Source organism: Lacerta agilis, chromosome 7 (genome assembly GCF_009819535.1).
Source record: "Lacerta agilis isolate rLacAgi1 chromosome 7, rLacAgi1.pri, whole genome shotgun sequence".
Classification (NCBI taxonomy): Eukaryota; Metazoa; Chordata; class Lepidosauria; order Squamata; family Lacertidae; genus Lacerta; species Lacerta agilis.
In genome coordinates this window covers 73,452,411-73,467,669 of record NC_046318.1, presented here as the reverse complement: position 1 = coordinate 73,467,669, position 15,259 = coordinate 73,452,411, and the positions used below count along the sequence as shown (strand labels likewise).

Below are 15,259 nucleotides of genomic sequence, written 5' to 3'. Positions count from 1 at the left end.
ATTTTCCTGGTTGTTGTTTTTTGCCAAGTATTTATTTCAGTTTATTTTACTATCCAGTTGACTCGGTTATATGGAATATAATGTCTTACTATTCTTACAGAACCGAAAATGGCACAAGGCCCTCTGACTACCTATCTTCCAAGAGAAATGCAACCCGTAGCAAAAACAACAGTTTCTTCATCCCCAACATTTCTCTCTTTCCCATAAACATAAACACAGTAGCAAGAATGGTAACAGTTATGCAAACCTAAAATTTTAATTTTTGCTGTCAAGTTGGAAATGATGCTTTGATAGGATTTTTAAATAACTGACATCTGTTAACCCTCAGCCAATATTTTAATTGATTTAAAGGGTGGCTCCTTGAGACACTGGCTTGTTTTCAATATATCCAAAATCATGGGCTTAAGTTTACCAAAGTGCGGGAACTTTTTGACACAACTTGCACACTATAATTTTTTTATCAATTAAGAAGTGTTTTGTTCAACTGTTTTAAAAAATATGCGAAAACACTTTATTCCATGTACAATAATGTACATAAAGTTTAAGGTGGTCGCAAAAGAGACCAGCAGTAATTAAGAGGTATATTTACAATCGCACATCACAGTAAATTGACAACCCCATTCACAGATTCAACATTTTGAGATACTGTTCTTGTGCTTAGTTACACACTGATGAAGTGAAGCTTTTATTCCATAGTTGAACTCCACTATTAACACCCACCCACAGTGTTCAGTACATGACATTTTAAACCAAGTCAGGTTCCCTGTTCTGAGTGTTCTTCGGGCAGTACAACAGTCTGACTTGAGCTCTCAGTCTCTAATTCCTCCTCACTCTCAGAACTGTCATTATCTTCATTTAGTTCATTTTCCATATCAGCAGCTGCATCTTCTCCTTGCAAAGGATTTTCATCAGGTTCATTTTCGTCGAGTGCAACAAAACCATTGTTATTTGAGATATTTGGATTCTCCTTATCCTCAGTATAAACTTTTTGATGGCACATTGGACAAGTGTCTTGAATGTAGAGCCATTTCCGAAGGCAAAGTGCATGAAAGTAATGGTTACATGGAGTAATACGAGCAGATGTAGTAAACTCGTGGTAGCAGATTGCACACACGTCATCGATTTCACGTAATCGCTCTCCTTTGACTTCAGGAAGTGAGTTGATTTTCTCAACAGCTGTCCTACGATTGATAAATGTTTTCCAGCCAGTCTTTGCCTGAAGGTAGATGTTGAAGTAGGCATGCAGACACATCATACAAGCCCGGATTTTGCTTCCTGATTCAAACACCATGGTGTAAGCACCATTCCCAAACATTATTACTCCAAATATAAACTCAATTATATTGCCCGTCGATCGAACATAGTAGACATAATCATCAAGCTTTTCCCATAGGACATTATAGTAGCCATCAATCATAAAGAGTACATACACAGTGATAGAAACAATAACCTTCAGGCAGAGTTCCACGCAGAATGCCGTAACAGCAAACAGCCATGTATTTAGTGCATAGTGGTGCCAAAGCATGTAACTGAGCAAAATTGGAAGAACAAAGAGGCAAGCTGAGACGAAGAGCACAGGAAAGTGTCTGCGAAATGAGGACACATGGGAGGCACTCAGAGACATTAGGACAGGGTCTGTCATTCCGTGGATAAAATGCAGGACTGCGGTCAGCAAAAGGCACATGTTTCGACTCAAGCGAACTAGTCTCTCTTCTGGCTTAAGCCCACTTAAACCAGTCTGCAGGGCCAAAATAAAAAATAAAACTGGTGCCACAAAACCAAGCCTTTTGTCGTCTTCATCAGTAGATCCAATAAAGGCCAAAATACCAAGCCCCAGGTAGTGAGCTATAGATGAAATTACAGCACTCATGCCTAATACAGTTAAAGTAGAATCACACCCGCTGACAATAAGGCTGCAAAATAACTCCCAAAAACTGTCCCAAGAAAGCATGTAAAATTTAATGCCTGCATTAGTTTCTGCCATTTTGATGAAGAATGTTAATACAACAGCTTGTGCTGCCAGCCTCGTTAGCCAAAAGACCCGCAAAACTGATGGAAAACGAATCCTTTTCCATGTATCTTCCAGCAACAGTTGTAATCCATAAATGCGATACATGTGCCTTATAAGAAGATAGACATACCGTGAAGAGTAGTAGAATCGTTTAATTTTATAAACTAAAACGACCAGGGTATATACTGTCAAAATGAAGCCTGAGGTAAAGACTAAAATCTGCCTGATGTGTAACGGCAATTCAATGATCAAGCCTACAAGAGGAATCAATAAATCCAGTATGATTAGCTGAGAGTATATGGACTGGACATTTAACAGTGCAACGTAGCCAATTCCAAAGGCAAGCTGAAGGACAGAGAGTGCCATCCCTAAGGAAGGTCCTTTATGAGGAAGGAGCTGAACTCCAAAAGGTGTTGTATAAGAGGCACTGTGGAAGTTTATGTGCAAAAAAGCGTAATAGTTCACCATCACTGATGTTGCGGCTAGCAGAAGAGCAGAGCTGATCGTATAAAACTTGAAAAGTGATCTTTGTGACAGAATCAGAACAACACTGGATACAAAGACACCTAAAAGGAGGAGGAAAGGAGAGTTAGTTGTCTGTACACTCTTAACATGAAAAATGCTCAATGAACAGGTGTGACTGTTACGTTTTCAGCCCTCTCTGTAAATTCAATCTACAGTTCAATTTTATAGAAGCTGTACTCCAATTAATCCAATCCTAGTAAATACTAATTTCCATACAGCCCAGAACATCAACTTTTGAACAGTCATACCTCACTTTTATTACATTTCAGATATTGCTCCTTACGAGGCAGCTTCCAGGGGAAGGAAGCGCGTGCACACACACACCGCCACCTCTCTTCTGGCCACAGGAGTGGAGCTGGCTAGGACTGCAGCTATGTTTTCCACCTTTCGCCTCTGCAGCCAGGGGAGGGGTCTGGCTTAATAGATTACACTATAGTGTAAACGTCACTTTTATATGTACTGGGAAACAAAAAACCTGTGTAACTCGCTTTACTGCGATATTCGCTTATTGCGGTGGTCTGGAATCGAACTCGCAATAATCTCTGAGGTATGCCTGTATATTCACTTGCTCCAAACTACTGAGGACAAATAAGCACAATGGAAATTAGGGCAAACTAAACACATGTCTGATACCATCAATTTGGCCACCATCTCTACATACATTGCTGTTCCATGGAGCAGCTCAGAACTCCTACCAGCAAATACATCATCAACACAGACCCTCTAGTCTAATATATACCAGTCATTCTTGACTGGGGCCAGAGGGGGCCTTTTTAGTGATCACACCCAGACTCTGGGATTTGGTGCTCAGAGAGGTTCTTCACCCCTTCCCTGATGGTCTTTTGCAATAAGAGACCTTCCTTTTTAAGAAGGCCTTGGTTGCTAGATGGGCTTTTAGTTTTTTATGGCTTTAATACTTAGAAAAAACAGCAGTAAAAACTAGATGATAGCGTTTAGTATTTATTTGTATCTTGATTTCAATCATTCTATTTCCCCTCTGCATATAGGTTGTGTTGTGTTGTGTTTTTGGTAGGCATCCTGAACTTTTCTAAATACAGACCGTATTCCCATATATCATGTAAACAACAGGAATATAACAGGGGCCGCCAACCTTTGTGGGCCCGTGAGCAACTTGGAGAACTGGAACTGTTATGGGCACCATGCACACACTGTGACCCCAACACACCGCAACCTTCTTTACTGGCTACAACGAAATGCTCTTTTAAGCCTAATTTCAGTAGGAGAACTGAACCCTTTGGGTGCAAGGAAAGGCCTCTGGAGGTGCATCTTTGTCTGAAGGTGCCACATTGGCAATCAGCGTTTTAAAATTACATTGTATGAAGGTAAGAAATGATCTAGGGAAATAAAACAGCCATTTATGGATGAGTGAACAGCACTGTAACTGTCCTTAACATCACTGCCTGTTACTGCCTATTACACCCATCACTGATTTACATAGTGGTTATGCTTACACCAACACTGAAAACACTTCTTTTTCCAACCCCGCGGCAGCATGTTCTTATACAGTAAGAGTGCAAACCAGGCATTTCTTGTGGTGTTTTAATACAAAACCTGGTGGTGTGTCAATGACAGGGTTAACAAGCAATATAGCCAACAGCCAAGCCCCATTATCATGCAGTTTCACTCTACCATCTGGGTGCTGCTTTTTGCTAAGTTGATTTATGTAGCCAAAAACACCTTGAGCTTAAGGTTCCCCACAAGACTTCCTGCCAGTTTTTGCCAAAATGGGGAGAGAAAGAACCATGTACACCACCTGGAGCTACCTTGGAGGAAAAGGTGGTATATAAATTTTATAAATAAAACCCATAAATATTTGCAGGTTGGGGCTCCTAATAGATTTTTGTGCCCTACCAATTAAGAATTGAGGTTTTCTTATGAATACTGCTTGCCTAATCTGACGACAAGAAGGCTCATGACTGGAAGAGATCAGTGATTCGGGGGCCGACCCCTGTGGCAGTTTATTTCCTGGGGTAAAATCATAAAAAACTTCAACTTCAACACTTTGGTTGGCCCTTCCCAGCCCTTCACTTCATGAAATCTGGCCCTCTTTCAAAAAGTTTGGACACCACTGGATTAGAGACTGTTTGAGCATATTACACAGATCCTGGTCTGACTGCACTGGCTACCAATTAGTTTCCCGGCCCAATTCAAAGTGCTATAAAGCCTTAAATGGCTCAGGACCGCAATACATTCAAGGACCGCCTCTTTCCATATGAACCTACCCGGACCCTGAGATCATCTTCTGAGGCCCTTCTTTGTGTACCTCCTCCTCGAGAGGTCTGGAGGGTGGCAACATGAGAACAAGCCTTCTCTACAGTGACTCACTGTCTGTGGAATGCTCTCCCCAGGGAAGTTCGCCTGGCACCTTCATTATACATCTTTAGGTGCTAGGCAAAAACCAGGCCTTTGGTTGGTTGGTTTGATTGACATCCTATGCCCTTTTAAAAAGTGGTGGGGTTTTTTGGGGGGGGGGTTATTGGGTTGTTGTTTTTATTTTGATTATGTATTTTGTGGTTTTATTTTGATTTTATTCTGTGAACCACCCTAAGACCTGCGGGTATAGGGTGGTATATAAATTCAATAAATAAAATGTAAGTATCAGACAGACAGCACAAGATGGATTTTAACATACAGTGGTACCTTGGTTTATGAAATTAATCCGTTCTGGAAGTCTGTTCTTAAAGCAAAACTGTTCTTAAACCAAGGTGTGCGCTTCCCCTAATGAGGCCTCCCACCGCCGGTGCCCTTCCACCGTTCAGCTTCAATTCTTAGACCAAGGTAAAGTTTGCAAACTGGGACACTATTTCTGGTTTTGCGGAGTTCTTAAACTGAAGAGTTCGTAACCAGGGCTGTTCTTAAACCGTGGTACCACTATACTTGCTTTTACCTATGAATGAAATGGTTCATGAAGCCCTCAAATTTGGGCCAATGGCCCATGTATTAAGTATTACACAGTATCTGAGAGTAGACAACTTTCTACTGAATTTTGGGGAAAGGCGTATCTAAGATGACAGAGAATTATTTGTATCATTCAAAACACTAGTCAATATCACCTGAAACACTGCATTTAGTGTTGGTATTTCAAGCTAAAACAGATTTGCTTGCACAATTTATGACACAGCCTAGCAGCCATTTGTCGGCAGGTGCTTGACAGCTCTCCTTTTTCTACTGTCCCAAGCAGCCATGAAGACAGGTCCATGAGCAAGTCTTTTATTTAACCACTCGCCTAGTCATCCCTGGCAACCAGGAATTCCATGCAGGTAAGTGTGAGAAATTCCAACTAAACATCAGGAAGAACTTTCTGACAGTAAGAGCTGTTCAACAGTAGAATGGACTCCCTTGGGAGGTGGTGGACTTTCCTTCCTTGGAGGTTTCTAAGTAGAGGTTGGATGGCCATCTGTCATGGATGCTTCAGTTGAGATTCCTGCTTTGCAGGGGGTTAGACTAGATGACCCTCGGGACCCTTCCAACTCTACAATTCTATGAAATTATCCCCAGGTCAGTGAGCAGGCTGGAGAAGAAGGGGCAGAATGCTATTTCTGCTACAGCAGTTCACTCTGTTTTTTGTACTGGTCACAAAGAAAAGGGTTTTACTTCCTCCACAGCCACTGTTTGAGCCTGCAATCCCCCATCCCGTCTTTTTACTCATAAGCATGGGTGTGGTGGGCAGCATTGCCTCACTTCAGTATTATTATTATTATTATTATTAATAATACTTGTATACTGCCCTTCATCTGAGGATCACAGGGCAGTTCACAACATAAAAATACAAAATGAAAACACAAAACACATAACAAAAATGAAAGCAAACAAAACAATACCCCCCTACAGGCAGAATTAAAAGGCCACAGAATATTAATCAATACAATTAATTCCACAAAGCAAGTAAAGGTAATCTTGCCACCTCAATAGTAGGATGGGGCTGTCAACGCGCCAGATTTCCCCACCTCTCCTGCAAGACAGTAAGCTTCCCCCAGCTTGTATATTGGGAACAACATAGTCTGTGTCTCTAAGAAATGGAACCTGAGTGAACTGCAGGTTTTCAGAGAGTCAAGCTGGAGAAAGGTCAGAATGGCAACCCCCTTTATGAGTAAACAGCACACAAGTAATAATGCTTCCAGGCTGGTATCTTTGGGGGGGCTTACTAACAGGATTGCCTTGAGCCCTATGGGACTATATTTGGCTGGATGGGTCACAAGTTATTCAGGCCTCACTTAAAGGACCATTACAATCAATCTGGAAACCAGAATGATCAGAGGCTGCTGAACACAGATTAAGAGCTTGGTCATGCCTTACAATAATTATTATTGGAGAAGTACATGTTATTAGTGCACTGAACTGAAGCTAACTCATAAGGAAAATTAACAAATCTACGGTATTTATAATCTAATACTAATTATTACTTCTTAAATCCTCTTCAGCTGAGAGGCAGTATGATTGTACTCCAGAAAATATTGGTGGTGGCACTGGCGAGGGGAATAGCGCTACTAGTTTAAAAAAACACTAAAGTATATACTTTTTCCATTATGGTTTTTTTTTAAAAAAAAAAAAAAAGTTTAGCGCCACTAGTTAGTCATAAGAACAAAGAACCTGGTTTCAAAACAACTAGATAACTTCAGATAGACTATTCATTGGTTTAAACTGTTGCCCAATGGGCCAGAAAGATTTCCCCATCACGTGATGTGGGATGAAGCAGTGGACCTACTAATGTTGTTTGGTGCATTCAAGACAAATGGGTAAAAAGTGCTCGAGTTGTATAGTAGTTAGTGTCTCCTCTTCTGGCTTAAAATAACTTGTTTTATAACAGTGACCTTTCACTCATACTAGATGGCAAACCTATACTGGCTCCCAGGGGAAAGTAGTGAGAAGCTACTTCTATTCTTTCCAAATTGGATTGAGGGAATAAATTTATTTGGAGGGATAGACTAGGACAACATTTATTCAACGTTCCTTTAAGGCTTAGAGGGAACAAGGATTTGGATCAAAATATTGTCCCTGGAAAACAAAGGTTAGGAAAAGTCACATGAAGCTTGTCTTTTAACTGTTTTACTGAGGTGAGAGTAGCCAGAGTATGCAAATGTGTTATAAATGTTAACAGTCTTTATACCAGTGTTAAAAACTACCATTGTTCTAGGTGCATTTTGTGACAGGGAATTTCATTAGTGTGAGCAGTTACTGAGCTCTGGGCACAGTTCTGCGCCTAAGATTTCAGAATAAAACTGCAGAGTGGAAATAAAGGAAGAACTTTTTCTTTACTAGACCATGTGGGAAATGGATGCAATATTTTAGCTGCAGTTCATTCATTTTCAGCTTTGTATTCTTGTTATTTAAAAAAGTGCGCCTAGACATTCCATTGTTGCGCCCATAACCTAGGTTTAAGGTGTCATTTAGCTCCTAGCTTTCATATTTCAGTTTCTAACACAGCTTTACACACTGTATATTTGTATTTGTATATTTGTATTTGTATATTTGTAAAGGCAGCCCTGTTTAGGGAAGTTTTTAATTTGTGACTCTGTATTGTATTTTGGTATTTGTTGGAGGCCGCCCAGAGTGGCTGGGGAGACCCGGCCAGATGGGCGGGGTATAAATAATAATAATAATAATAATTATTATTATTATTATTATTATTATTATATTTGGACATGAAATTACTGCAAAGTGTTCTGAATAATAAATATGTAATTGGACATGCAATTCTGACTTCCCAATAAAAGGGGGGAAAGCTGATGTTGGCTTCTAAATCAAAAGTGTCTCAATTAAAAACACAAGAACCACTATCCTAGTAATTAAAAGCAAGGGAAAATAACCTTTTAGATGTATATCAACTGCATGACTGTTCAATGTGTTTTCTAAAAGGGGAAAGTTATAGGACTGCCAAATGATCTCTGGCTGAGAGATTAACTGCTAAATATTATATCTCTCAGGAAATTCTCTATCTGTAATCTCATTATACTAGCTACAGTGCCCACATGGGCCAGCAAATAAGGAGCTCTATTAGCTATAGCCATATATTTGAGTAAGGGAATATGCCAGTATAAATTTAAACCATTCAAGATATATCCAGATTAGGACTGGGCAAAATATCGATATGTGGACTCAGACCACAATGACAGCTTCACTCAGTGGTTTATTGCTGATGAAATTGCTTCTGCTTGAGTCCCTCTGCCTCCAGCCCCCAGGGTGCTAAGAGAGAAACAAACTAGCTGGGAGCTGGAGGCAGAGGGACTCACGATGGCAGTTTCACCAGCTATATACCACAGGTGAAGCCACCATTGCACTCTGCCCCGGCAGAGGGAGAATCAAGCTCCCCCTCCCAACTGAGAGAGCCTCGATTCTGCTCCTGCTCTCCCAGTGGAAGCCAGCCAGGCGATGTAGGGGCTCTTTGATGCTGCTGGCAGGCCCAGCGCTCGCCAGCACCCCCTTTCCACAAGGCGTGTATAGGGTGGCTTTGCACCCTGCGCCTTGCACAGTTTGCCCAGGAGGGTGGGCTGCATCATTCTTCTTGGGGTGAACGGACCCCCCATCCACCCACTACTGGAAGGAGTGAAGGCAGTCAAAAGCATGGAGCCTGACAGCATCCATGCGCTTGGCTACTGCCGCTTGGTCCTTCTTCAAGTGGGGCAAGCAGGCAAGGTAGCTTGCCCACACCCCCATGCCAGTGAAGGCAGAGGGAGCTTGTTCAAAGAGCCCCAAGGTCCTTGCTGCTCTAGCAGGAGCAGCCGTGGACTCAGGGCTGGCTTTGCTGAGACCTGGGGCTCTTCCACCCCAAGTGGAGCTTGGCCAAGGGGCCTTGGGGATTGCTCAGCTGGGAGCAGGAGCCTTTCCACCCCCAGGCTGAGCAGTAGGCTGGGGCCAGCTGTACTGGCCACAGCCCGTGAGGTGCTGGGGTGAAAGCTGGGGTAGTTTCACCTGGCATCTCGCCAACTGGGGCCAATTCAGCTTTTTTCACCATCGTGGTATATCGCCAAACCCAATGTTTGCCTGGAGATACACCATGATGTTGAAAACCCAACATCGCCCAACCCTAATCCAGAGATATACTGAGACTGGATATGGAAAGAAGTATACATTTTAGGATATTCATAAATTCATACGTGAGTGCAGATTATGTAATACCATTTGTATCTCCAACATACAACTGCTCTATATAATTACAAAAAATACTGGTATTCTCAATATCTCAACAAACCCCACAAAAATCTATCTCCTTGAAGATAATCTATCATAGCATTCTGAAAATCAAACTCTCCACCATTCTCTCTCCAAAATTATATAAACCGGTGTCATTTTGTTTGATGAGTATGTAAAGTAATTCTGGCCTCTTGATAATCTTCTCCATAATTGCAATAGCCTGTACTTCTGGGATTTTATCATCCTTCCAAAGTCTAGCCAAACAATTTTAGCTAGAACTGGATATTGGATATGAGACATGGTCAAAAATATGCAACAGAAATAAATTCTAAGAATTCTAAGAATTATCTGCAAATGAATAAATGCTATGACCTATCATAATAAAATCAATTCTTTAAAATTTCTGTCCAGTAAATCACTCACATATATTTCCACTATCCTTTGACCAGAGTTATGGCCCCAAACCAAAATTGCAACTAGATATGAGGAAAACATATCAGACAACCCAGGGCTTATCTGGACATGACCCATGAATCACAGTATCTGAACACTCTATTGATTCCCAGAAGACGCAAGCACATCCTAATGTTTAAGTTCAAGTTTAAGACTTATTATGAAAGCTTAATGATCCACAACCTTCGCCCTGACTAAAGTCAATGAAATACCCAGAAGTCAAGTTGTAATGTACTAGGGACAATCAGCTTCTATCTCTTACCACAAGCAAAGCCTCCCACAATTAGCTCAACAGACCATGGTCCCAATCCAGAGAAGTCACATCCCAAAAGTCGCCCTGAAATTAACGGGATGTGTTTAACGCAAGTGGTACTAGTTTCAGCAGAATTAAGCACAACTAACAGTCTCAATTGGTGCCCCAAATTAATTCATAGTTTAACACTTTCCAATAAATTATGCTGCAATGTTATGCACACCTGCTATTAAGTCCCATGGAGCAGAATACATCTGCGTAGACATGCATAAGATTGTCTCAACTTCCTTAAAAATATTAAGAAAACTGTGTTAGTTTAATTAAATTAAAAAAAATTATATGCAAGAAAACTAGACACCATAAGGACTACCGGTCTTTCAGCTTTCTGAAACACAAGGTCCCATGATATTTATAGGAGGAAGAAGGGGGAACAATACAAATCTCTAAAACATCAAGGGCTTTTATAATATGTTCTAGTTACAGGTAGGTAGCCGTGTCGGTCTACCGTAGTCAAAACAAAATTTAAAAAAATCCTTCCAGTAGCACCTTAGAGGCCAACTAAGTTTGTATCTGAAGAAGCGTGCATGCACACGAAAGCTCATACCAATAACAAACTTAGTTGGTCTCTAAGGTGCTAATGGAAGGAATTTTTTTATTTTATAATATGGCTACTCTTTTTTAAATCAAGGCTTTTAAATTGAAGAAAAAAGAGAGCCCCTATACAAGCTGCATCCATTTTCTAGACAGTACATTGATCCAGATTTTTATTTTTTATTTATGCAATTTATATACCACCCTTTATCTGAAGATCCCAGGGTGAACCAGATGAACAAGATGAATGCGGCTTATGTAAAATTTGAGATAAAGAAGGAATACAATTCTAAATCCAAGGGCTTCCATTCTAGACTCTCCTCATCCCCTAATCCTTTCAAGAAAGGATAGTTATCAAATGGCCCTAATCACTTAATCTTATCATTTACCCTTGGCAGAGATCATCCAGTAACTGACCTGATAGATCTCACTTATATAAAATTAGCTTCAAAGCACTCAATTTTGATGCATTTTCACAATGGAATGATATTAGACATGTTTAATTGCAGTTTACAACTTTACCACCCCCTCATCGTCATTATCACACAAACTACACAGCACTTAAAAGCCTCGCCCTGCTATGGGGGGAGGGAATTCCACCTCTTTTATTGTTAGTGATGAGTCACCAGTTGAGGTTACACCCCCTGAGTATTATGCTCTGCAACACCCTTTCAGCTGCTATTCCAACGTACTAACTCCTACAATGTACCTATTATTTTGGTTTAATGCCTATCAAGCCACGTTCCAGACACAAGTATCAAGCTCGCCGAACAGAACTGGGGTTTATCCAGTAACACTATCACAACTGTCATAGTTTAATCTCCAAACCAAAGTACTGTATACGGCAGGCATCCCCAAACTGCGGCCCTCCAGATGTTTTGGCCTACAACTCCCATGATCCCTAGCTAACAGGACCAGTGGTCAGGGATGATGGGAATTGTCGTCCAAAACATCTGGAGGGCCGCAGTTTGGGGATGCCTGGTATACAGCAACAGGGGAAGAAGGGAGGGGCAAAAACCAATTCCATATTTGCATACTGCATTGATGTCTAGTTCAGAGATCAGACATCACAGACTGCTCAGATCTTGTTTATATAGATTAACAATTTGTATAATTATTATATTATTTATTGATTGATCTTCTAAAACTCTCTGCTTTGTAGGATTATAAAACTCTCATGAACGGGAATAACATCTCAGAAGGTATAGAGAAATCCAATAATGATTTGAAACACCAAGGCTAATAGTTATAGTAAAACTCAATTATGCAGACAAAGCTTTTATAGAGCTCTACGCTAAATTAAATTGGAGCTGACAGGTAAATTCATTAAAATGTAATTTGGAATGCAACATGAAGATGAAAGATTGAGGAAGATAGGAAGTGCTGTTTAGCATTTAGGAGCTGTCTACGGTAAGTAGTTTTGCTAAAAAGCTATTATAAAGGAGTTGTTAACAGGCAATATTCTCTACCAGATAATAGTTCACAAACACATGTGCTATTCTTATTGTTAGCTGCTTTTCTTCACAAAGTTACCCAAAGCACATGTTACTTGTGGCATATAAAAACCACTTGAAAGTGGGGGAAAGGGAAGCAAACTTTGAGTTTGGCCAAACTGCGAGAGGCAGTGAAGGATAGATGTGCCTGGCGTGCTCTGGTCCATGGGGTCACAAAGAGTCGGACACGACTGAACAACAACAATTTACAAATGCACATTTATCTGATCATTTGAGGGAGATTTTTATCACATGCAAGCAGACAAATGACTGTTTTCAAGTCTGGTTTCCACACCATTTCATGTGACATTTCTTGCACAAATAGTACTTCTGTGCTGGAAAAAGCAAGCAAACACATATCTACTTTGTTGCCTGTATGTGACTAGTTATCTGAATAATATTGCTCTAAACAGACAATTGCTATCTACATAAGAATTATAGAATTGTAGAGTTGGAAGGGACTACGAGGGTCATCTAGTCCTCCCACAATGAAGGAATCATTTGCCCAATGTGGGGCTTGAACCCATGACCCTGTGATTAAAGAGTCTCATCTTCTACTCACTGAGCTACCCCAGCACAAATTGAAAACTGGTTCTGCTTGAACCAAGATATGATGACCAAATTACCAGCAGGCCTATTGCAAAAAAGCAGAAGGCATTGAAACACTAGAGGTTAGTTAACAGTTGGGCAACCTTAGCCCAACACAAGATCATAAAAGGTCATTTTACAGTCAACAAGCTGTCCCTGGCAAATGTTTAGCAAACTAAGCTCTTATAAAACTTCCAATGCTGGGGACTAGCTTTCACTACTCTTAATTTTAGAAAAAAAGACCTATAGTTATTTTGACTGAATAGTAGGATAGGATAGTAGCTTAGCTAACAATCCAAGTGAAGCAGGAAGACTGACCCAGGTGTCAACATTAAATAAACTAGGGGTTCCCAAACTGTAGTCTGTGTGCCAACAGATCCACAAATTTCATATTGATCCTTAGCTGTATTTTTATTGTGTTTGTGTGAATAAAATCTGAATCATACCATGCAATGCAAACTGTTAATATAGTAAAAGTAAGAAAAGAAGCAATTAAAAAAACAATACAAAATAGACAGCATCTAGCACAGTGTGTCACAACTGTGACAACAGGTAGAAAAAACATTAAGTGGTCCACCAAGACCAAGTGGTCTGCGGGAGCAAAAGGTTTGGGAAGCCATGAAAAAAATGAAGTGGACACATCTCACTGGAAATCTGGGTGTGAAGAAAGCAGATCTAGGAAGAAGAGATGCATTCACTGTGCAAAAGACTACAGTAAACGTTTATCCTATTCCAGCCAGATCAATAAACATACATTTTCACCCTTTAGCATCCTTCAAAAGTGCCCTTCACATCCCTAACTCTAAATGGCTGAAGATGTGCTGCTGTTTCAACACTTACTTATGGGTCAACCGGGGATTAGCAAACATCCTTTTTACAAGGACAACAACCACAACCACCCACCCGGTGAAGTTTTGATGCTCTCAAGGGGAAAGGTGGTGGTGGTTTAGGGAGGATTCATGCCCGAGAAAAACAGGTAGGCGGTCGCCCTCTTCTCTCCCCAACGCCAATTAAAAGTAAGAGAGCAGGAAAGTTGCCGCACAAGGAAGCGCGGAGAAGGCACGGCGACGTTCACCACAGAAGCTTCTTCCGGGGTGGCGGTGGAAAAGGGTTGGAGAAGTATCCCCCCCCCAAAAAAAAATCCTTCCTCTCCACCTCCTGAGTACCCTATAGGAAGGGAGGGGGATGACAGAATTGTATCACAGAATTGTAGAGTGGGAAGGGTTCCTGGGGGTCATCTAGTCCAACCCCCTGCAATGCAGGGACCGTTTGCCCCACGTGGGGCTCGAACCCGCGACCCTGAGATCTCGTGATCTATACCTACTGAGGTAAAATTGGGGCGGGGAGGTGGTGGAAGGCCCACCCACCCCTTTCTCTCCCCCCCCCCAGCGATAGGCATATAAATGGGGTGCTCGTGAGGGGTGGGGTTGGGGGAAGGGTCTCTCACCCATCAGCCGCAGCAGCCCCCCCAGGAGGCCGGCCCACAGGGAGTCTCCGGGGATCACCGGGGACGAGTTGAAGATGGCGTCGATGAGGAAAAGGCTGGGCACCCGCAGCGCCACCTCCGCGCCGGCCCGCAGCCACGGGCCCAGCCGCCGAGGCGGCGGTTGAGGGGGGCCCGGGGCCGCCATCCCCGAGACCCCGCCGCCTCCTGTCCGTCTCTGGGCGGGCGGCGGGGGGAAGGCAGAGAAAGGGCACGGCGATGACGGCGGCCGCGAGTTACCGCCGGGCTCTCGCCGCCCGAGACGACTGGGACCCCGGACGCAGGGACGATGCCGACGCCGCCGACACCAGCGCTCGCGAGGGGGCCGCCGCCATCATGTCCGCGATGCCTGCCTGCCTCTTCCTCCCTCCTCCTCCTTCTCCTCCTCATCCGCCGCCCGCCAGCCAGCCGGCGCGCGCCGCCTCCTCCTGCAGCATCGACGTAGCCGCTGGACGCCGCGGCCCTCTCAGAAACAACGCGACGGGGGTGGGGTGGGCGGGGCCACGGCGTCCTCCCCGTCACAATGCCCCGCCCCGCCAATAGGCTTCATGTGCTGGAGGCGGCGGGGTTGGTGGGTGGAGTTTAGTACTAAAAACAACAACCCCACCCACCACCCCTACCACCAAGGGTAACTGCCGAATGAGCGGCGCGAGCGCACCTAGTATCCGCCAATCAGGAGCCGCCAGCGCCGTCGCCGCGCACGCGCTCGG

General features: G+C 42.7%; 1 protein-coding gene across 1 annotated transcript; it reads right to left on the bottom strand.

Moving 5' to 3' along the window:
- Positions 1 to 235: 235 nt before the first annotated feature.
- Positions 236 to 14,935, bottom strand: RNF139 (ring finger protein 139). The gene is made up of 2 exons (XM_033155821.1): positions 14,514 to 14,935; positions 236 to 2,577 (listed from the first exon to the last, which is right to left on the bottom strand). The coding sequence occupies exons 1-2, from the start codon at positions 14,695 to 14,697 to the stop codon at positions 755 to 757; spliced, it is 2,007 nt and encodes a 668-aa protein (XP_033011712.1). The 5' UTR covers positions 14,698 to 14,935; the 3' UTR covers positions 236 to 754.
- Positions 14,936 to 15,259: the final 324 nt, after the last annotated feature.

Bases quoted from the DNA above. Each gene is read 5' to 3' on its own strand.
- RNF139 (XM_033155821.1), bottom strand. From the start codon at position 14,697: ATGGCGGCCCCGGGCCCCCCTCAACCGCCGCCTCGGCGGCTGGGCCCG. The intron at 2,578-14,513 runs GTGAGAGACCCT...TCCTCCTTTTAG, and splicing joins GGGGCTGCTGCGGCTGATGG to GTGTCTTTGTATCCAGTGTT.